The 23,529-nt window shown below is 34.7% G+C and overlaps 2 protein-coding genes across 2 annotated transcripts in view; one reads left to right on the forward strand and one right to left on the reverse strand.

The window, feature by feature from the left end:
- Positions 1-653: 653 nt before the first annotated feature.
- The window catches only part of LOC135844993 (uncharacterized), a 198,634-nt gene continuing 175,758 nt past the window's right edge, over positions 654-23,529 (reverse strand). Inside the window, exons 5-7 of the mRNA XM_065363419.1 lie at positions 12,024-12,157; positions 11,692-11,932; positions 654-1,624 (exon numbers count right to left, since the gene is read on the reverse strand). Of these exons, the coding sequence (XP_065219491.1) occupies positions 1,542-1,624; positions 11,692-11,932; positions 12,024-12,157 (458 nt within the window). The 3' untranslated portion in view covers positions 654-1,541. The remainder of the gene's footprint in view (positions 1,625-11,691; positions 11,933-12,023; positions 12,158-23,529) is intronic.
- Positions 12,765-14,056, forward strand: LOC135844994 (uncharacterized). Its single transcript, XM_065363421.1, has 3 exons — positions 12,765-12,916; positions 13,096-13,421; positions 13,648-14,056. Exons 2-3 carry the CDS (start codon positions 13,115-13,117, stop codon positions 13,941-13,943), a joined length of 603 nt encoding a protein of 200 aa, XP_065219493.1. The 5' UTR covers positions 12,765-12,916; positions 13,096-13,114; the 3' UTR covers positions 13,944-14,056.

The following is a 23,529-nucleotide window of genomic DNA, read 5'->3' on the forward strand; positions in this document are numbered from 1 at the left end:
ATCAGATTAGGATGTACCTACTATACCTGTACCTTTAGTGTAGCTGGTTCATTTTGAATTCCAAACACAGCGATGTGGCCTTTTTACTTCAAGTTTAACAAGGCCTTAAAAATTTCCCTACCGAGAGACTGTCTTCATTTTAGAGTTGAGAGTTGAGAATAGCGTAAATTTTTCTTGTATGTACCTACCACCTACCTAGTTATCTGTAAAGTTCGTGGTTGCAGGTTTGATATGAAAATTTTAAACCCATTTAATATCTCAATTTTGAAAACTTCACAAATTTGCTCAAAAAATTTTTAAATAAAAAACCCTTTTAAAATCAGAATTCATACCTAATAGCCAGGTGAATTGGCTAAAAAATATAAATTTCCAGATTTTTTTCCTGCCTTTTACTGGCAGTGGTGAAAGATGATTTTAAAGTTGATCAACATAATGTGTTATCTAAAAATGTAAGATTCTTACGTACTTTGATCGTTTCTTACATCTTTGGAAAGAATTTTAAAACAATGAAGAAGTAGATTAATATGGCTACAATGATGTAATGGTCACACACATTGTGTATTTTCGAAGGAAATTTCAATTCAATACTCCACGTACAGAACATCCGGCATATGTAACCATATTTCAAAATACCTAAATAAAATTCCAAAAAATAAACATGGCAACATCAATTTATTCGAGAATTAATGTTTTAAACCATTGTACACAACGACGAATCAATTAATTATAAAATACATAACCATTCGTAAATATTTAGGTAGGTATCATAGGTACAAATAATTTCATACTTGAAGTATGTATAGGTAATATTATTTCGAAATTACACGCAAAAAAAAAACTATAATACAAACGGTAATTTCGATAAATACCTACATTTTGTATTCCACGAGTACGAGAAAAATTCACAAGTAGGCATTAGAAAAATTTTGTTTCCCTTTTTTCGATAGGTAGGTAGCAAAATCTCGAAATAATTATCTATATTAATAACGACATGGTTACATTATTTTTTTCTATAACAAAAAAAAAAAAAAAAACTTAGGTAAAACGTTTTTGGAAAAATATATCAGAATTTTAATATACACATTGCACAATTACAACAGGCTATAAAAATCAAGTATAGGGAAAAGCTGTATAAAATCGCGCGCGTATAAATTGCGAATCTGCAACCTTGAAAAATAAATTGGTTACAGGAGTAATGACAGAGAATAACAAACCGAGAAAATTAAACAAATCACAAACATCGAATTGAAAAATAAAAATAATAATTATAAAAAAATCGAACAAAACTTTGTAACACTCGAAATAGGTACATTATATATTAATTTAAAGAAAACTGAGGGGAAAACAGTTAACATGGTAAAAATTTTCTTTTAAATTTATATCTTCGTACACGTATAGGTAAGGTAGTAGGTAAACCTCGTTCGACAGTTTGTTTGAATTTTTACTACAAAAATATAATACACGTAACCTTTATACACGAGTGAGTTCGACTGTCAATGTCGGTCGCAGGCTTAACTCATAAAACATCGCAACGTCTGCTGCTATCTTCCATAAATGAATTTTGAAATAAATAAAATATTGCATAGACGTAGAACCCTATTGACGTTTATTCTACTGCAACGATCTGTAACACAACAACATATATACACACGTAGAAAATAAAAATCTATAATATTATACAAAAGGGTGAGAGGAAGAGGGTAGAGGGTAGAGGGAAGAGAAGCTGGAAATAATATTTGCATCAGCCAGTCAGCCATCCAGCCAGCCAGCCAACAACAACATCATCATAATATACTCGTATACACAGCACACCGCATCGTATATGTTCCATAAATGGAATATGAATTCCTACAAGGCTAAAATGTCATTTGCAACTAATTTACTTTTCAATAACCGTTCACAAACGATTTATTTCACAAACGATTTAACATTTTTATTCCGCTTTTGAGAATATAGAGACGATGACGATGACGACGAAAGAGTATCCTTCTACCTACTCAACTCTTCTCTTCCCACCACCGTTGAACCTAAACTCTAGCCGACATGACATTTTTTTGCCTTTTTCTTGCTTGCTTTCTTCCATCTCCAGCAGTTAGTCAGTTTATTTGGCCGGATGCTGCGATTTTTCTCTTACCGATAGAATATACGATACTTTTTCTATGGGCTGCTTTATATTATTCGCATTCACACTGTCATCGGTGTTTCCGAAATCATCGAGTATGGATAAGAAACGCGATGCAAGCGTATTGTCGGCTCTTTCTTCTCAAGAAATGAGCGAAACGTCGTCGCTTCTTTCGATATTTCTCAATAATACTCTCGACTCAACAACTACCTATCTTCTGTACTTTTTCTTTTTATTGAGATTTCGCGAGATACTGTACGCGAATCGAATCGAATTGCATCATCGTTGTCGTCATCGTGCTATATTGTAGTGTTTTGTATACCTACTCGTACCTACCTACCTACCTACCTATCTATCTATGTAAAAAGCTTACGTTAGACGCGAGCTGTGTGTTATGTTGATTCAACGAATGAGAAAAGCGCGAGATTCGAAAAGGATGTAGGTGAATTTCTATCAGTATTACCAATAGAACGTAAAAGCATTTCATTTTTTTCGTAGAGAAAAAACGCATATTAGAACAGATTTACGCTTCGCTATTTTATTGCGAATTGTCAAAAAACAATTGCCTCATACTTGAAAAAAAAAATATCAAAGTAGGTATTTAGACCAAATCCAATGAAAACCTCCACTTTGAGTTGAAAGTCGTTCTGAAAAAATGTTAGCTCTGTAGAAGCCCATAGAGGAGAGGTATGAATCCTCAAAAAGAAGGCTTTTATGAGGGAGGGGGACTGTTTTTATGACTTTATCCCTTACCCAGTCTGTTTAAGGAAAAATAGTGCAATTCCAAAAGATATTATTTGAGATTTTACGCAGGGCCGTAGAGAAGGAGGGCAAATGGGGCAATTTGCCCCGGGCCCTCGTTTTTCAGAGGGTCTTCATTTTTTGAGAAAGCTTAATAAGTTGGCAATTGACAAATTCAAATGTTCAATGATGAACTGACGAACTCTAAAATTTGTAAATTGTGTCTAAGATTGCTAAAAACCATTATTTTTCAAACGTAATTTCCCAAAAAAATGTTCGCATTTTTGGCTTTTCTCTTCGTATTTTTAAATTTCAAAACACTCTTCACAAATCAAACTAACATTACTTGTCATCATGTTATTACAAATATAAGTTACTTTTGTTTAAACATATTGCATTGGTTGGGGGGGGGAGTGTGGAAATTTTTCATGAGGCCCTCATTTTTTTGCCCCAGGCCCTCGCTGGCTCTCTACGGCCCTGATTTTACGTCGAACTGTGCCATTGTAAATTTTCCATCAAAATCCAAGACCTCGTTTTGGAGATCTTTAATGAGCAGTTGAAAATGTGCAAATCGCTTATTCTAGGGTGAATTCGTGTTTTGAAAGTATTTGCTGATTGCTTGTAAGATAAGTATTTCGCATTAATTATGTCAACACATATCGGACGATGAATCATGACGATGAATCATTTTGAAGCTAAAGAATTATTTTACAGTGCAGTGGTGGTCATTTTTAGCACACTATTTTAGAGTTATTCTTGCAAAATTTGAAAAAAAAAAAAAAAAAAAAAAAACAGAATTCGACAATTATGGTCAAAAATTTAAAATAATTCACCCGGTCTACCCTTAATCATCTATAAATTTAAAAGAATTATTTAGTCACATTTTATAGTCATAAAACTTGAAGGTTCACGAAGGATTTGATTACTTGCTTAAATTTCACCCCCACTTTCTGTAAGCAAACTGAAAATTGAGCAGATTGAATCTTTATTGCTTTCAAATGTCTTGAAAGAATCAATGCTTGAAAAATAACCCATTTGAAGTTATGAATCGTGGGAAAAAACTGGAGGAGGTTAGGATGAAATTTTAAAGTCCCTTTTAATTCTTTTGAGGTGGATTTTTCTAAGACTATCTGATCCTGAAAATCGTAAAAATTGAAAATGAATCAACAACTCAGATTTTTTATGGTAATCATTTTGAAAGTGTTGCTTCATTTTTCAAAGTGAAAGGAACTGCTTATTTGAAACAATTTTTAGGATAGAAAATGTAGCACCAAATAATTGGTAAAATTTCATAAATTTGGATGGAAAATTAAAATACTTGATGAAAAAATATAAGCCTGAGTGTAAGCTGAACTTTCAAGTTATGCGCTACTCGAATTTTTAAAAATTGAATCCACATTTTGAAATAGGTAAGTAAGATTTTTTGGAAGTTTTTTTCCCCAAAATAATAATCTGAAAATTTCCAGTTGATATCGAATAACCAGAAAATTCTTGGCTCCTGGACATTTTATTGAGCATATGTTAGATTGGCAACCCTGAATATATAATGTATAACAAATCAAAGGGGTCATGCTTTGCCAACATACCTACTCATTTTGGTATCACAAAATCTCAGCAAAAAGTGTTCGGGAAGGGAACCTTCTTTTGCAATAATTCCTCCCCTTCTTCGCCCACAAAAAGTCCTAAATCAAAAAATAAAAGTATCTTAAACAGCTGACAATATTTTGTACGATAAGTGAAACAAAAGAAAATTGAAAAAGGAAATATACAACAATACTGCACTAAGTCAAATTTCAGTCACTGAATTCCATTTTAAAACTTTAGGTGTACATTTAAAAAGTCAAATTCGCCTTTTTCACAGAAGAATTAAGATTTTAAAAAGTCGAGAGAACTCGGAAAGCTGAATTTTTATTCATAGTCTATCTTATTTTTCATCTTTGTAATCGATTGGTAGTTGTATTGAGTGATTTTAGAGCCTCGAACAGTAGATTTTATAATTTCTTTTGATGAAACGATGCTGAATTTCATTTTGAAAATCTACTGGAGGAAAATCCTACAAGACTTAAAACATTCACCAATCGAGTCAAGTGATAAAAAACAAGACACGAACGATACTTTAATTTTATCAAATTCTGGTCTTTTTCACAAAAAAGCAAATAGATCATCTGAACTTTCAAAAATTTGCCAGAAACCTAAAAATAAATTTATCAGCTTAAATAGGACTTTGTGGTCTATTTTTAGACGTTCTCTCTTAACGAGAATAGCCATAACATTGACAACTTTATTGCATGTAAGTAAGCGACCTCATTTATTGAAGAAAGATCTGAGATTGTTTATTCAGTCTCTTATGCAGGAATGTTCGATAAGTTGCCTAATTTTCCCAGAAGTAGGAAAATGTTTGGAACTTTTTTTCACCAAAAAGTGCCAAAAGCATTGTAATTTTTCATTTGAAACTGCCTACCAAAAATTAGTGAAATTTCATCAAAGTTTGGGAGGATTCACGAAAAGTTGCTTGGAACATCCTTAAAAAATTGCAGGTAAAAATGACATAAAAAATAATGCTTAAAAGCATCAAAATCATTAAAAATTACAAAACACTGACAACATTAGAAAAATTTGCCAAAATTTGTTAAAATTTGCATAGAACATGAAAACGTTTTACAATGACATGAAATTGAGAAATGCATAAGTAAAAATCACTCAAAATCACCAAATTGATACATTTTAATTTCAGTCGTAAAAGTTTTGGAAATATGCCTATTGCAAGCTTCAAACTGGACGTTTAGATTTTAGTCAAGAATTTTTTTGCTTGCTAACATTTTTAGCTGGGTACCTACGTTTTTTCAATTTTCGAGGAATTAAGTAGGTATGCTTTGTTCAAATTGAAATATTTTTAAAAAATTGAGCCCCCCTCCCTACTAATGTGGTTTTTTTTATCATATATTGAGTATTTTTGAAGATTCGTGATACGTATTTTTGAACAAATTCGTTCAATTTGAAAAAGTCACTCCAAAAAAGTTTTCGAAAAATTCAAAATAGGTAAACTACTTTTTCTGATAGACACATTTTAGACCAGTAAATTTTGTAAACATTTTTGTAAGAACAGCGACCTCTGTGATGCTGCAAATGGCGTAAATTCTCAATTTATTTGGACCAAAAAAAATCAAATTAACTGTCAGTACGCACAGGTGATAAATGATTGAATCTACATATTTTGAGAGATCTATTTAATGAATTCTCCAAAAAATTTTCCCAATAATTTTTGCAAATTAATTCCCATTCTCTTTCACTTTTATTAATCCTGCAACATCTCAATTAAAAAATCACCTTCGTACCATCATTCGCTCTGCGAAACAAATCCAGCGCACGATATCCCACGTACTCGTACCTAAACCAACCTATCTCACTCAAATATACCGCAACACGAACCTAATGCGACCTTGTTGGCCGTAATCGTCCCCATAAAAAGACCTTTTTATACCGATACCACACACAGTTTATCCGTAGATAGGTAAGTTAAACACCGCGTATTCTGTTGGCGCGCAAATTACACGTATATTATCTAGACAAAATAAAAGTCAAACGTTCGAGCATTAATCACTAAAATGGAAATTAATTACCAACCATATACAAATAGCATATGGGAAAACCTTGGCTATCTCGGCTCTCACTCTTCGGTAATCTCGTACCTAAGTATATGATGCTAACTTAGCGTAAAAAGTCGCACAAATACAACGATTACATCGTAAAAGACGACTACGACTTGTACATACGTTTGCCCGGCGAAAAACACTTAAGAAATTAAATACGGTATAAAACGCGTCATGTGCCGCGCGGCGCACTTCAAGTCGACGATGAGAGGTAGGTATACACGCTACGATAACGGGAACAAACGCGCGACAGACAAAATTATACATCGTATCTCTATCTCTTTCTATATCTATTATTCCTTTATACGAGTACCTAACTCAGCTTTCCCTGCGTGTACTGTGTACGTGAAAGAGATTATGTAAGGGCACACGAGAAGGCAGTATGTTGGTCTGAAAATGAAATGTGTAACTTATAACGTCGCCAATTATCGTACTTAGTCGTCGTCTTCTTCTTTCGTATAGTCGTCATAAAATCCTTCGCAAACTGAATAAACGAATGACTTTATCCTTAATTTTCGTTTCGAGACAGCGTAATACTTGTAAGTACGAAGACATCCTTCAAAAATGAAAATAACACAATGACCTATATTTTTCTTTCTTATCCCCTTATAGATGCAGTAGGTGTACGTGTGCAATTCGTTCCACAAGCAAAGATTCCAAGAGAAGTCTTCAATTTTCCATTTGGGAAATGGTAGAAAAATGAATTCTCAAGGGAACCAATATCAATTGATTATTCAGGCATCGATTTTGATCATTTCTTTTACCACACAGCAAGAAGGCATGAGAACTGATAGGGGATTTTTTCAGACTAACAAAGGAATCTCTTGAGGTGTCACACTCCGATTTGAACGAGTCCGTGATTTTTGGAAAGAGCATAGTCTAAAACCCCCAAAACTAAATTTTCAGCTGCCCAAATTCATTTTTCGATTTTTGGCGAATTTTTGGAAATTCAAAATTTATTGTTTTTGGCGATTTATGCTTTTTTAAAAAAAAAGTACGTACTTGATCAATAAAAATGGTCAAAATAAGTCCCAAAACTAATATTAATTACCTAAATACAGATTTCGCCATTTCCAGCCATTCTGGAGGCTCCAGCGCAATTTTTCAATTTCTCCAGAATTTTCAATTTGCTCCCGGAGACGTGAATATGAAGTTGGGCAGCTAAAAATCGAGTTGAGTGTTACACTTGACCTGTTTAACGAGTTATCCACATTTGAGCCGATTCTGGAGGGGACACCTCAAGAGTGGTTTTTTGACCAACTTTTTTTCAAAATAAAAATACCTATCCAAAAATCAAAAATTTCCCGTTTGCGAGAAAATTTTTGAAATTTGCGCGAATCGCTGTATTTTATCACCAATCAACCCCACGAGAGCGAATTTCGCCATTTCCAGCCTTTCTGGGCCCTCCCTTTAATTTTTGGATATTTTTATTTTGAAAAAAAGCTGGTCAATACATAAAACACTCTTGAGGTTTCCTCTCCAGAATCGGCTCAAATGTAGATAAACTCGTTAAACACGTCGAATATAACACACAACTCGATTTTTAGCTGCCCAACTTCATATTCACGCCTTCTGGAGCAAATTAAAAATTCTGGTGAAATTGAAAAATTGCGCGGGAGGCTCCAGAATGGCTGGAAATAGCGAAATTTGGATTTATGGGGAATTGATATCAGTTTTAGGATTTATTTTGATCATTTTTACTGATCATGTACGTACTTTTTTGAAAAAAATATAAATCACCAAAAACAGTCAATTTTGAATTTTCAAACGATCGCCAAATATCGAGATATGAAGTTGGGCAGCTGAAATTTTGGGTTTGGGGGTTTTAGAACATGCTCTTTTAAAAAATCGCAGTCCCGCTCAAATCGCAGGCGGACACTTCAAGAGTTTCCCTTATTAGACTGAAAAAGAGCTTTTGGGCCTCCTTAAAAACTCAAAATGTGCGATTGGGTAGGTATGTAGTTACTGATTGAGGGATCTTCTCTTTCCAAGTCCACATTCTTACTTTGTACATTACAAAATGTGCCTCAAGGGTCCTTTCAGACATTAGTGAGATAGATGCGCATTTTTAGGCCCAAATTTTCCGAAAAATCAATAAAATTTCAAAGTGCAATTAAGTACAAATTTTTCTTTAAAAATGTCTTAAAATCTCGAAATGTGTATGATTGGGCATCTACAGTTCTGGAAATCTTCTTTCTAGACGTACAAGCAACACGTCTCAAGGGCACTTTTAACGTAAGTACCTAAGTGAAAAGAAGTGCAAGCACTTTCTGAATATAAATATTTCCCAAAAATTCCTTGAACTCTGGGAATGCACTCTTAAGAAACTACAATTGTAGGAATTTTTTTCTTTTTAGCTCATAGGCTCACATTCAACACAAAAAGTTGAAGGAAGTGCATTTTTCTGTATAGCTTAAATTTTTTCCAATTATGTGGAAGTCTTATTTTTAACAAGGGAACCATTTCCACTTTTGTCATGAATTTTAAAAATTCTTAGATAAGAATTTAGAAAGAGCACGTCAAAAAACCAACAAATCAAAAATTTCAGCTGCCTGAATTGATTTTCAAGTTTTTGACAATTTTTTAGAATATCAGATTGAAAAAACATTCTAAAAATATTTTTCCCAATCAAATCCCAATGAATTTATGAAACAACATACCTACCTAATCTGACGAAGGAATCTCTTGATATGTCTACCTCTGATTTGAATGGAACTAAGGTTTTTGAAAAGAAGATGGTCTGAAATTTCCATTACCAAAATTTCAGCTGCTCAAACAGATTTTTTTGATTTCTGTGAATTTTTGAAAATCCAAAATTTGACTGCTTTCGGGGATTTCTGCTGGTTTTTTTTTTCAGTTGTATCTATTTTCATTTAGTAAAAATTATGAAAGTTGGCCCCGAAATTAATATGAACTCCCCAAAACAAATTTCATCATTTCCAGTAATTCTGGATCATTTGAAGCGATTTTCGATTTTTCCAAAAAATTTTAATTTCTTCAGAATGCGTGGAAATTAATATTTAAGCAGCTAAAAATCGAGTTGTGGTGTATTCTTAACTCGTTTAACGAGTTTATCCACATTTGGTGCGATTTACAAGCGGACCAGCTCGAGTCTGTGTTTATAAGTTCAGCAAGAAAAAAATTCGAAAAAATAAAAAATTTTCTGTTCGTAAAGAATTTTTTTAAAGTACGAGGGGCGGTGTTTTATCTGAAAATAGCTCTTTAAATCCAAACTTCATCATTTAAAGGCATTTTAAAACCTTCAGCGTGGTTTTTGATTTCTTCAGAATTTTGAAATTTCTCCGTAAAGTAAGGAAATTATTGATTTTCGCTGATAGAAATTGAGTTGTGGCCTATCCTTGCACTGTTAAACGAGTTTATCCATACTTGAACCAATTTCCTGGTGGAATTCTTGAAAGAGTTTTATGATCAGCACTTTTTGATTTGGTACTTATTCACATTCTGCATCAAGTAAATATTGAAAGAAACAGGAAAAGTGTTGAACTGTGGATAAACTTTCTAAAGAGGCTATAGAATGTGCCACAACTCGATTTTAGTATCCAAAAACAACTTCCATACCTGAGAGACTCAAAAATTCTGGAGAAATCGAATGTAGCTCTGCGAATGCTCCAGAATGGCTCGAAATGGTGAAATTTGGATTTGAAGGGATTAGTTTTGGAAAATATAAAGCCATTCTTGCAAATTTCAAAATTCCCTACAAATGGAAATTTTTTGATTTTTTTGTTTTTTTCTCTGCTATGCTGAACGAAATTACACAAGTGCTCATCTGGAAATCGACTCACATATATAATGTATATGAATGAACTCGTCGTTATAATAGGTCAAGCATAAGCCAAAACGTTGATTTTTATCTGCCCACATATTCAATTTCCTCACCCTCTGGAGAAATGCAATACTTTTTTTGGAGAAATTGAAAATCATACTGGAGTTTCCAAAATAGTGAAATTCAGTTTAGGAGGGGGAGAATATTAGGTTCAGTACTCATTTCCATAATTTAATTTATGATGGATAAATATACCCATTAGTATGTACATTGTTTTAAGCATATACTTAATCGCGAAAATACATGGTTCGTTTTCAAACTTCAAAAATTTACTAAAAAATGAAAAATCAATTTTCGCAGCCGAAATAAGAGTTTTTATGAATTTTTTTGGGGATTGATTTTCAAAATTCATCGACGCATAATTTTTCAGGAAGTTGCTGAGCTCAAGATAGGTTACCTATGATACCGACAAGAGGGTGTGATTCTGTGATGGGACACCCAGTATACATTGGCCCAGCTGATTCTGATTTTTTAATACCGGTCATTTTCAAAGCAATCGACGATAACCACCAATTTGAAACCAAACTCGACCAAAATTACCATGGGCATTATTTGCTGAATAAATTTCAATTCTTTTAGTATCTACGTATTCTTCTCCAACGACTACTCCCAAGCCAGATGTTGATCTTTAGCGACCTCTTCATTACATTTTCTTTTACCACAGTTGCGGGCAAAGTATTCTACGTCACAATTTTGAGAGTTGTAAAACTTAGGAAACTTCGACGTGGCAACTTTGAACAAGAAAAGATCTCGGTTCGGCGAAACGTCAAAGAAGAGGGAAAGAAAGTGCCCGCGTTCAAGACGACTGTAGCTTTTTAAACCGTTGTCATATGCTTTTAATAGAACGTACATATAGCCTTTGGGTTAAGTACAAAACTTAGGACGAAGAAAGAGACATAGAAAACGACGAGGTCGTCTTAAAACTGACGAAATTTCTACTAAACTATTTAATTTAAAAAGAACTCCTCGACGTGTATCTACTCGTACTATTCGGTATTCGTTCGTCTCGATACCGAAAAAACCGCACATAACACGCGTGTTCGTCTTCGCCGAGGAGGAAAAGAAAAAAAGACAGCGTGCAAATCTGAAAAGTTACCGAAGCTCGCACAGCGATACCAGATAGCTCTTTTTCTTTTCACGTAGAGGAGAAAACTCGGCGGGATAAATTAAAAAGTTGGCGGGTTAGAGTTTCCTCTGTGAGAGTCTCTCTCTCTTTCAATGGGCTTCTACAGTGTTGTAATTCTGACTCGATTAAAAGGTACAATACGGAGAGGAAAAAAACACCCAATACACCCATTATAAAATTTATATAAAGTACATGGCGTACTACTTACTGTGAGAAGGCATCGAAGATGGACTAAGCACAGGAGCTAGCTGAGGTCTATCATCCTCTACTTCGATTACAGCAGTATCCTGGTACAGATCGTATTGATTTGCTAGGCATTTAATACGCATTTTACCTTCTTTGAAGTGTTTCGATTTCGCATATATTTCCAATCTGGATTTAATCGTTTCCAAGCCGTTGGCTTCTTTTAATATGGCGTGTGAAATGGTCGGCGAATGTGCGTCGTTCATCTTAAAAACCATTCAAATACACCAATATAAGTTTAAAGGTTCGACATGCCTATACCTAAAGCTCCGGGAGACCTTTAACACCATTACTCACCTGAACCGAGTTAATAAACCAGGTAATATTTGGAGCCGGATATCCATTATATGATGTACAATTGACCCGGACAAGTTCATTGATCGAGTACTTTGATTTCTCTATGGTCAATATAGGCTTAGATTTTGGCTCCTCTGCGAAACAAAAATAAAAACAAAGATATAAAAAAAAATAGATTACAATCATCAATAACGTAGAGATTGTAGACCGCACCTGGGCCCATATAAACTACACGTTTCTACATTTCCAGAGGGGTTTTTACTCGCTCGTATAGTACCACTTACTCACGTAGCAAATAAAAACACCTAATTTACGAATTTATATACCGAGGTGCACTTTAGACTTTTAATCTCTTAAACGAAGTTCCGGGTAATTTATTTCCATTTAGTAAAAAGTCCTCGTAGCATCAACTCGTCCCAAGAAAGGTTTTCTTTTCACTTTTGATAGGGTTTCACCTCGAGAGGCCTATTAACTTGTTCTGTACGAATGGAATGCTTAAAAGTTGTAGGTACAATTACCCATCAATTGAGAATCTACCGTGGCACGTACCAGCTTTAATTACTTTCCGCAATAATTATCGAAATTATTGATCAACGGGTTTGCTTCAGTGTGCAATTTTGCACCGTTAATTTTTGATTTATTTACATGTAGGTACCTATCTCGATCGTTGTCTCGATTACGGTTAAATACCGTTCTTCGGTATGATTTTCTAATTAGATACAGTTATGACGATGTAATGTAATTCGATGTTTTATGGGTAAATTTTTTTATGTCCTTGTTTACAGCTTCTGTGATAACCTAGTACGAAGCGAAAATCATTAGTCGATGAAATAAACGCATACGAGAAGTGATAGTGTACTAGATATATTTACTCCATTTTCTGCAGAAAACTGGTAAGTGGTACCTATCTTTACCATTTTATTTCATAGTCACGTTATATTACCTACCTGGTCCTACCTATCAAAAATTTGCAAAAAATATCCATCTTTTGGGTCTCTCCCTCCCTCTCCCCCCCATCCCAAAAAATCTTAAATAATGTAAGATTTTGTTTGACTGTTTTTTGAACCCACAGGAGCATAAAAAATTTCATCATGAATTACCTCATTTTCATAGTTATCTTAATAATACCAACCATAATTGCTGAAAATTCTTTGAAAAGAATGAAAAAATATGTGGATGAAGAATACGAGAATGTAATGCACCTGTTGGAATTATTGATCGAGCAAAAGATGCATGTGATGCCAGATGATCCTAAATGTTTATCACCTACAATTAAATTCGGAGCTCCGAAAATACGAGAATATCTGAACCGTTACACTTGTTGGAGATACGCCGAAGACGAACGATTAAACGCAATTCGTGATTCTGAGAAAATGGACGATCATCAAATCGAAGAAGGTTAGAAGTTTAAGAAATTATAAAAATTGATTTTTGGGCGAGTGTGTAGGAAGTATAGGTATACTTAGAGAGGGGAACTTGAATGCAAATGAATGTATATATTTGAAAAAAATAAAGGATCGACAGGTATCTTGGCCTGTTGAAGTGATTTTCGATGATTCTCAAAATTTTATTTTCCAAGTTCCAAAATTAATATCTGATCTAAGTACCTATTGTTTTTCTACAGAATTGCAGAATTTGAACATCACACTGCACAGATTACGAGACATATACGAATCTCTGCACATAGCAAAAAGCACTGTGCACTACATCAGAAACGAACTTGAACAGGATATACGTAAACATAATTTGGAAGAACAATATGACATCGAAGGTGAATTCAAAATGGAATGTGATTCGCTGAAAGGGATGTTTATTTCAACAGCACAGTTGGCGAGACGACTTGTGCCACCTTCATTGAAGCACTCGCTGTCGTCCATCAACAGTCCAATTATTCGATTAAAGCTTCCAAAGTCTAACTGAAGATCTATGAGAGCTCAAGTGAATATGAATCTAAACGTAGTTACAACTTATTTTTTGACATTTGAATGAAATTCAATTTTTTTATATGTATTAAAAAAAAAGATCTATTTGAAGTGATTTTTTTAAAATTTTTGTTTCTTTTGTTTTTTAAATTCAAGCAGAATACCCCTCTCTCACATCGAAGCCAAGAACTTTTTCATACCTGAGTATTAAAAAAGATGAACGAACGGAATCAAAAATCCGATTCATTTTTTCATGTTTTGATTTTTTTACGTGATTTTTTTTAGGTAAGTACCTAACTACTTGCAAAGCACATATTTGTAGAAGTAGTTTTTTCAATAGGTAATTAAAAAACAAAAGTTTTCAATTTCGAATTCATTTAAATGATTTAATGCATATTTTCCATATTTTTTGGGGGGGGGGGAGGAATATTTTGAATTTTTCAACTATTGTGTATTTAAACTTGAAATCATATTTCTAACCCTCCCAAGAACTTCACAATATTGACAAATGAAGTGAATATGGGTATACATCTGAATCGAACAATTCAATATCTTTCTTTTTCAAGAAATATTTCCTCAGCTTTTTATAGTTTTTTAGAGTATATTTTTTTTTGTTTTTTTTTTCCTTCAAATTTTTAAACAGTTAAAGAGGCATTACCTACTTAAAAAGGATGACGTTATATTTACGCCACTTTTTTTCATTTATATTCCCTTTTTATATTTCAATGAAATTCCTCTCATTTCTTCTCTCAATAAAAAAAAAATCATACCAACTTAATATGTATTCAGAAATTTTGAGCTGAAAGTCATGCAGTGAAATTTTAGCAACGCCCAGTTGACCACATGCTAGCAAAAAGCTAGCGTTTTATTCGCGTTTTGATAAGTTGCTAGCAATTTACTCGCTTTTTGTGGCCAGCAATAATTGTCTCGCTAAAAGTAAGCGATTTTCTTGCAGTTTTTCGCTAGCAAATTCAATTCTAGCAATTTTCGAGCTGTTTTCCAGCGACTCTCAGCTAGCTTTTACTTCACTTTAACTTGCTCGCCTTATGCTAGCGTATTACTGGCGGATACTTGCTCGCAATTCTATGCTAGGACAGTTCAAGCAATATTCTCGCATATCTCAGCTAGCTTTTACTTCACTTCATACATGCTCGCCTGATGCTAGCGTATCACTGATGGATATTTGCTTGCAATTCTATGCCAAGAAAGTTCAAGCAATATTCTCGCATATCTCAGCTAGCTTTTGCCTCGCTCTATACCTGCTCGCTTAATGTCAGCGTATCACTGACTAATATGTACCTGCTCACAGTTTCATGATAGGAAACTTCAGGTAATATTCTTGCATCTCTGAGCTAGCATTTACTTAGCCATCTGGCTCTAGAAAAATGTAAGCATATCTCTAGTTTCTGCATCTGGTGACTTGGCGTTTTTTTTGTAGTCAAATGATAGGAACGTGCTACCAGATCTTACGCATTTCTCACCAATAAACCTTTTTCTGCGTTATTTATTGTAGCAAAATGCGAGCAAGTATCTTTTACATCCCTCAGCGCGCATATAAAAATCATTAAAAATATTCCTGCATATGACAATAGGAGTAATTACACCCCCCCCCCCGCCGATCTTCCGGGGCAACTTTTTTCTTAAAGGGGACAACAAAATTTCATCAAATGGACATGGAAAGCTGTAATTTACTCTACACTCCAATTTTAACACCCTCTGAAGACGACTTCAGGTGGGTTCAAGTCATTTTAGAGCCTCCAGTAGGCTTTTGAAACTTGAATTAATTCCCACAACATTAATTTATCAATTGGAGTTGGCAAGCTGAAATTTACTTCGCAGGTTTCAAATGGTTTTGAAGCTTCCAGCTACTTTTAGGAAATTCCAATTTTCCAAAAAACGCCATACAACCTTCGAAAAGTCGCTGGAGGCTCCAAAACGACTTGAAATCCACAAGCAGTCGACTTCGTAGCGTATTAAAATTAGTTTGCAGAATGAATTTCAACTCTCCATCTTAGTTTGATGAAATTTTGAGTTTCAAAAATCTGCTGGAGGCTCCAGAACTGCTCAAAACAAGTTGAAACCGTTTCCCATCGATTTGGCATGTCGAAAATAGGGTATATCCCAAATTTCAGGTTTCTTGGTCAATTTGGTAAAATTTTGATTTTTTCTCACATTTTGGCCAAAATTTGATTTTTGAAAATTCACCAAAAATCGAAAAAGGTACTTTATTACCACTTGAAATTTTGACAGGTGATGAATTTTTGCATGATCTTTCGATCTACGTTTGTAAGGTTTGAAAATTTTCGTGCACGTCCTATGTTGAAACGCAAAATCTGCGATTTCGGCTGACCTTTCAATCAAAATGGCCGCCATTTTGTAAGTAAGGGCAATTTTTTTTCAGCAAGTTTGCTTTAAAATGTTCCTTAGGATGTCCCCTTATAAGGAAAAAGTTGCCCCGGAGGATCGGCAGGGGGTGCAATTACTCCCATTGCCGTAGACTAAAATGTTGTTCAAATGTTTTTGAAATTTTTCATTTTCATGGTTTGTTTGATACTTCATTTTCAAAGTTTAAATTTTGACAATTTTTCTATTTAAAAAAAAACGTCATTTTTTATTCGGGCCGAGCACTGTTATTGTGCTACAGTTTGCGTCCTCGTACCACACACTGATAAGATAAGGCAAGCGGGAGACCGCTTGAATTTTAACATTGCTTCTTATGGGACATTACCGTTTCTGTTCGATTTTTAATAAAATGCTGAAGAATGTTAGTTTTTCAGCCAATTTGAGTAGAAGTTTTGTATTCCTCTTGAAATTTAGTACCAGAATATGTACTTACTTCTTTGCTTTGTTTGTTATGAGATGCGTAATCGTTAATTATCACTCGTGATTCGTGATATTATTAGACTTTTATCGCCATTTTTCATCACATTTATGATCAAAGAAACATTCAGAGCCCATTAAATTACAATTACAATACGTCATTTTAAAGGTAATTTCACGAGGAAAACAAAAATTCAGATGATTTTCTTCCGAAAATCAACACTTTTGAAGATTTTATCGAAAAATGTATGAAAACTGAGCTCCTTCCATAAGAAGCAATGTTAAAATTTTACGTGTCTCCCGCTTGCCTTATCTTATCAGTGTGTGGTACGAGGACGCAAACTGTAGCACAATAACAGTGCTCAGCCCGAATTTAATAAAGAGATTTTTCAACCTAAGCGCTAGCATAATGCTAGCGAATTGCTAGCGTCGATCTCTCTCATGGTATAGTTTGCTACTCTTAGATAAAGTGTGTCATCAAGTTGAATATAAGCTCAAGGTGGTATCTTATTGAAAAGTAAGAAGAGTGACATCACTCTTCTTATACTATCCCAAGATGCTAGCGTTATGCTAGCTCTGAGCTGGAACAGTCGCCTAATTTTTGGAATTTCCTGGAAAACTACCACCTGTTAAAGGTAAACACCCAGAATTTTTAAAAATTAACTAATAGTAATTACTTTACTGATCAAAGTTTTTCTACGCTAGCAAATTGCTAGCTTCTTGCTAGCATAATTTGCGCTAGCGTAAATGGTGCCGGAATATGAGACACTTTTTGCAAAAATTTCTAGCAAATCAGTCGCGATTTAGTCGCATGTACATAACAGAATGCAGAGCAAAGTGCCAACAAAATGCTAGCTTTTTGCTAGCTTTGTGCCAGCTACGTGCTAGCTATTTGTGCGCAATTCTGCTACTCTAATGCGACCTAATCGCAACTGATTTGCTAGCATTTTTTAAAAAAAGTGTCTCAAATTCCGGCACCATTTACGCTAGCACAAAATTTGCTAGCATTTGGTCAACTGGGCGTTGGCAACCTGAAGAGGACATCGGTGGGTAATGGGTCTTCAAAAAGAAGTAATTTTCGAAAGAATTGTGTATTTTTGCTCTAGTCCCAACCCAACCTGCTTTGAAAAAAATGGTAAATTTTCAAAAAACCTACAAAACAGTTTTCAACGTAAGTAGTTATATTATTCATTTTTTGGTTCATTTTTCAAAATTAGATAGGTATTTAATTTTTTTCACAAAATCTGTTTGTACGTACTCAATCCTTTCAATTTGCTACTTGAACAAAAATCCATATCAAGACATTTTATTTTTTTGTAATATCTACCTACCTACCTACCTACCTATTAACCCACTCCCATGGTCAAAAATGAATTTCCACCATCAACCCCCCCCCAGATTTTTCGAAATATTGATAATCCTTTAAATTTCAAACACAGGCAACACCTTCACATGATAGGTTCCTGTTTGCATCTAGGCCATCCACTCACCGGGCACCCTGTATAAATGGCGTTCTAAAGATAACTGACTTGTCAACTGGTAAGTAAACAACTCACGCTGAAAACAAATACGTACCTACCACCTACCTACATACGTTTTCCTATACCTTTTGATTCAAAAGAACAATAAGTTCTGCTCCTCAAAAAAAAATCAATCTACCTCAAAAAGGGTCATACTTACCTAGGTATTCCCGGGTAAAATAGGTGAAATTCCTCTGTCCTTGGATTTTTGAAATTTTAATGAAACATTGTTGGGTACTTCTTTAAAAAATGTGGAGTCAAAAAAATGTTGCTGTTTGCCCAAAATTGTAAAAAATTCTCACTTTTGAATAAAATTTGTATTGGGCATCTCCCCTCTTTCAATGTGACCCTTAGGAGGGTCCAACTGCTAATCTAACTTCATATTATTCGTGTTCAGCTATTTCAATTCATGTGATAACGACACCCATGCATATTGTCGATCGTATTTCCACCCAAAATTGGGGAGGGGGGTGATGGCCCCAAAATTGGGGTTTTAAGAAACTGGTTGGTTTTCTATTGTTTTTGGAGACCCTCATGCAAAATTGCAGAGTTATATAACTGACAATATCACTTTTTTTGGTGGTGCCATGACACAAAAAACACAATTTTGAGAGTTCTTTGAGTTTTTGAAGATGGCCTACACGAAAGAAAAATTTGAAAAAAATACCAATTATGGAACTCATGCAGATATATTTTAGAAAGAAAACAAATTTAGTGGGAGAGCCAAAAAATTTTTTAAAAATCCACGTTGCTGGACTCATGTCTCTTCTATATATTTTGGGTGAATTCAAAATTTTTTATTCACAATTCGTTGAAGCATTCTTAAAGTAAAGGAAAAATACTCGTGTAACTATGTATTTCGAACAATTTTTTTTTCTCTCAAAAATTTACAAAACATCATTACCAAAAAAAATCTTTTAATGCATATACTTAATGTCTATGAATTTTAGAAGAGATTTTTAAAAAAATTTTCTTGACTAATTTTTTTTAGAATTTGAACACACATACCCTTTTTTAATTAATGAATTGAACTTATAACTTATAGCCCCTTCAATTCAAAAGGTAGTCAAGCATATTAACTAGTGCTCAGACCAAGTAGCCTACTCAATAATAGATGGAACGAGGTCAGTCACCTATCAAACTTCCTCTATACAGTGATTTTAAAATGCTGAAAATTTTTTCTCTACAGTTATCCGCCTTTTCATGATTGAAAAAAAATCTCTTAGCGATACTTTGTCACCCTCATCAAAATTTTCAACACCTCGATCTTCACTTACCTCCCCTTCAGCCACTCACTCTTATTTCCATTTCTGTAATCGTTCGTGTTGCCATTGGTGCGCCAATAATTTCCCAAATACACATCTCGATGAGCCGCTTCGATTCAACGAAAAGAACTCAGCCTCATCGTTCTTCTTGCTCTACAGTCCGACTTGATTTATCGATACACTCGACGAGTGCAATAAACAATATCATCTTTGCTATAAATATTACCAGCGTATTTCGACACTCGCAAAGGAATCAGAAACGCGAACGCGAACCATTAGTCGTACATATGAAAAAAATTCTACGCGCCGTTTTATATGGTGACATCTTAATCATAAATTACACAAGCTCGGGGTATTCTCTATGCTCTGCTTGCCATGTACATACAACCAAATACAAAGACAGAAACTACGAGATGTTTACTTTTTGCAGTCGAGAAAAACCACCACCACCATCTCCACCTGCACCCTTTTCTCTATCTCGTATCGATATTTAATTTTTCTAATAGAGGTAAAATTTACGACCTCGATGGAGTAAAAGCTTATCTATATAGCAGCCGAATCGATGATGATGATGACGACGACGTCAAATACTCGAAAAGCTCGGTTCGGCTTTAGATAGAAAAAAAAACACCATTAAATGGCAATTAAGAAAAGGAAAAAATCCTCCTGGGTGGTAATTACCTTTTTATACAGGCTATTTTCGTTATAATACCTCGATGACGCGTTAAAAATATGATCGAAGGATGGCTGGGTAGATATATGGGGAAGTTACGCTCTCTTTTTTTTTCTAATGGAATAGATTAGGTAGGTAGCATATAGCACATATTCAAACACATACAGAGCGAGAATGTCTCGAACTCTTCGTTAGGACTAAAGAAGAAGGATTTTTATTGAATTGTGCCACGAAAGCTAGCGTAATATTTTCCAAAACGGTATATGGTACTCAGATTGTCGACTTTTGCTCCATTATTCTTTTCTAACCAAACAGGAAACGAGAAAATCCATCGGTGATCTTTAATAGGTTAAGAAAAAGCCTCGACGTACGAGTAGGCCGAGGTTATCGACAATGAACCGAAAAATCAATCATTTTTCAAAACACAATAACTCGACTTTTATTTTCCTATAGTATACTCATTTACAGTACAATAACGAAACCAGTGACAGGAGATTGGAGGCAGAATTGTGGGAGAACTTCGACGAGCTATATTACCTAAAGAACTCAAATACGCGAACATCGAGAGAAGAGCCAGAAAAGACCGCAACCATAACATGAAAAACCTGCGAACCTCCATTGTACGGACGTTATTACCGTAAAGCTGGCTGCTTTTTTTTTCTTCACTCTACACCACGTTCGAATTTTTTTTTGCACGCGCTTTGTCCCTCCTCCGAGCTTTTTTTTCTCCTGCGAACCAAAATAATTCCACCGAAGTCCATTTTTCAAACCGAAAAAAAAATCCCTCGCAACAATAACGTTCGGAATTGGACGTTCATTAAGTGAAAACCTTTTATACGGCTGTACTTCGCATCGTCATCGACCCCCTCTGCCCCCCACACCTGCTACCGTCGCTGACAAAGCTACAAAAGCTGGTAAAATGAAACCAAACGAGCAATTAATACCCTTTTTGATTACTATTCTCTTTGAAAATCTCCCCCAGCAAAACAAGGACCTGCTCGACGTAATGTTACCCATCCTTCTGGTGCCCGTGGAACCTGCCCCCCTCACGTCGTCGTTCTTCTCGCGTATATACGAACGGTATTTCGAAGAATTACTCGCTGAAATCCCGGCCGCCGCCGGTGCTTTTGACCAGAGAAAGCCGATTTGTTAATTATTAAGGAACACGATGACGCTCGGTGCACATATTCTACAATAAATTCTGTCGCTAAAATCAACTCTCGAAGATTAGATACATGTAAAGGGGTGTGTAGGTGTGCACCTTGGGTATTTTACTCGCTAGGAAGGTATTTTTGTGTGGATTGTAGGTTATATCTTATTGTAGTATAGTTGAACAAGCACGTGTGTGGCGTATTTGTACAAATTGTAAAACAATTGAAAGACGGTTCATTCTAGAATCCATCATAGATTTTTGACCATGTCCATAGTTTATCTCAATTTTCAATCAATTTCATAGATACGTTCCATGTCGACCGGATACGAGAAAAAAAATCTCAATATCAAATTCAAATCTTGGACCCTTTTTTTTAGAGGTTTTATGTACCTACAACTAGATAAGTACTTGAAATACAAACATTTGACTTTTCCATATGCGTACTAAAAAGTTTATTTTCCAAGTGATGAAAGTTACCACTTTTGCTTCAGAAAGAACTTTCATGACACCTTGAATATGCATTTTGTTTTTTTTTAAGACACCCACACAAAACTCGAACTCATGCCAAGGAGGAAGTGCTCGCTATAGTCATCGCCCTCACCTATCAGAGAAAACGAAAGGCCAAATTGAAAATGAGAACAAAAATGACGTAAAAATATGAGATAAAATAAAATTAAAATCAAAAACTCAAAATTAAAAACAAAAAATAAAATCAAAAACTCAAAATTATTCTGAAAGTTTTGAAAATTAGATACTTACTATCTAAAGAAAATGAAAGTACGAGGTCTGACAATTTGAAAACGAGACTTTTGCCATTGCGCGAGTTGTAGTTACATTAGAACAACGGACGAGGTCTCATTTGAAAAAGGAGTGGATGTTCTATTACTGTACAAAATTTCAAGTTGATTGGATGACTTTTGCGTGTTTTACAGCCTCTCAAAGTTGGCAACTTTTTTACCCTTGTCGTGAAAATGAGTGTTGCAAATTTTTTCTTGAAGGAATTTTTGCCTCCTCAAGACATCTCAGTGCCTCCTCAGCATTTCTACTCCCCAGATTCAATTCCTAGTAACCTTTACTTCGTTCTCAGAAAGTTTTTACCTGAAAATCGAAATTCATTTCATTATTGAGCATGACTGAAGGGCCTCCACTCAAATTTTGAGGAAGCTGCCTCTGAATAAGGCCGTACAGATTTTTGAAGGACATTTTGGAGAATAATTGCGGGGCATTCTGTTGAAGGATGACTACGCTGAAGATATATGAGGCCAACCTCCTCCAAAAATTATTTTACACTCAGCTCAGAGGGCGTTTCCTCACAACCATTAAGCAACGATTTCCCCATGACCTACTATTTGTGAGGTTTTGATTGAGTGAGCTTCCTCCAACAGTTCCTTATCTCTTTTAAACATCATTTTTGACTTTTTTGGACTTCCACCACTCCTCTAATTCACAGTCGCATCTCCCAGAATCGAAGACCCTCCTCAAGACTTCCCTCAAAGTTTCACGACGAGGGTAAGAAAGTTGCCAACTTTGAGAGGCTGCAAAACACACAAAAATCATCCAATCAACTTGAAATTTTGTACAGTAATAGAAAATCCACTTCTTTTTCAAATGAGACCTCGTCCGTTGTTCTAATGTAACTACAACTCGCGCAATGGCAAAAGTCTCGTTTTCAAATTGTCAGACCTCGTAAAACCTGAAATTCAGAAATTATTAGATTCAAAAAGTTGAAATGAAAACCTAGATCTGTCAAATTAAAATTGAGAATTCAAAATAAAATCGAAAACCGAAAACTAAATTGAACATTCTGAAAATTGCATCAAAAAGTAAAATTGAAAAAAAAACTTGAAGTGAAACCAAAAACGCTAAAAATTGAATCAAAAACTGAAAACGAAATAGAAAATCCTGAAAGTAAAATTAAAAACTGGACATGGCCAAAATTAGGAGCTGAAACTGAAATTGAAAATTACTCGCTTTGAAAAATCATCATTTGCCAACCTGAAATGACTCAATGTGAGGCCTAAATTTGAATTTTTTTTACAACTTTCAATTTCAGTTTCAGCTTTTAACTTTGACTATTATCAGTTTTCAAATTTTATTTTCAGGATTTTCTCTTTCGTTTTCAGTTTTTGATTTCTTTTCAGAGTTTTTGGTTT

This window comes from Planococcus citri, chromosome 4, assembly GCF_950023065.1.
Source record: "Planococcus citri chromosome 4, ihPlaCitr1.1, whole genome shotgun sequence".
In the NCBI taxonomy this organism is placed as follows: domain Eukaryota; kingdom Metazoa; phylum Arthropoda; class Insecta; order Hemiptera; family Pseudococcidae; genus Planococcus; species Planococcus citri.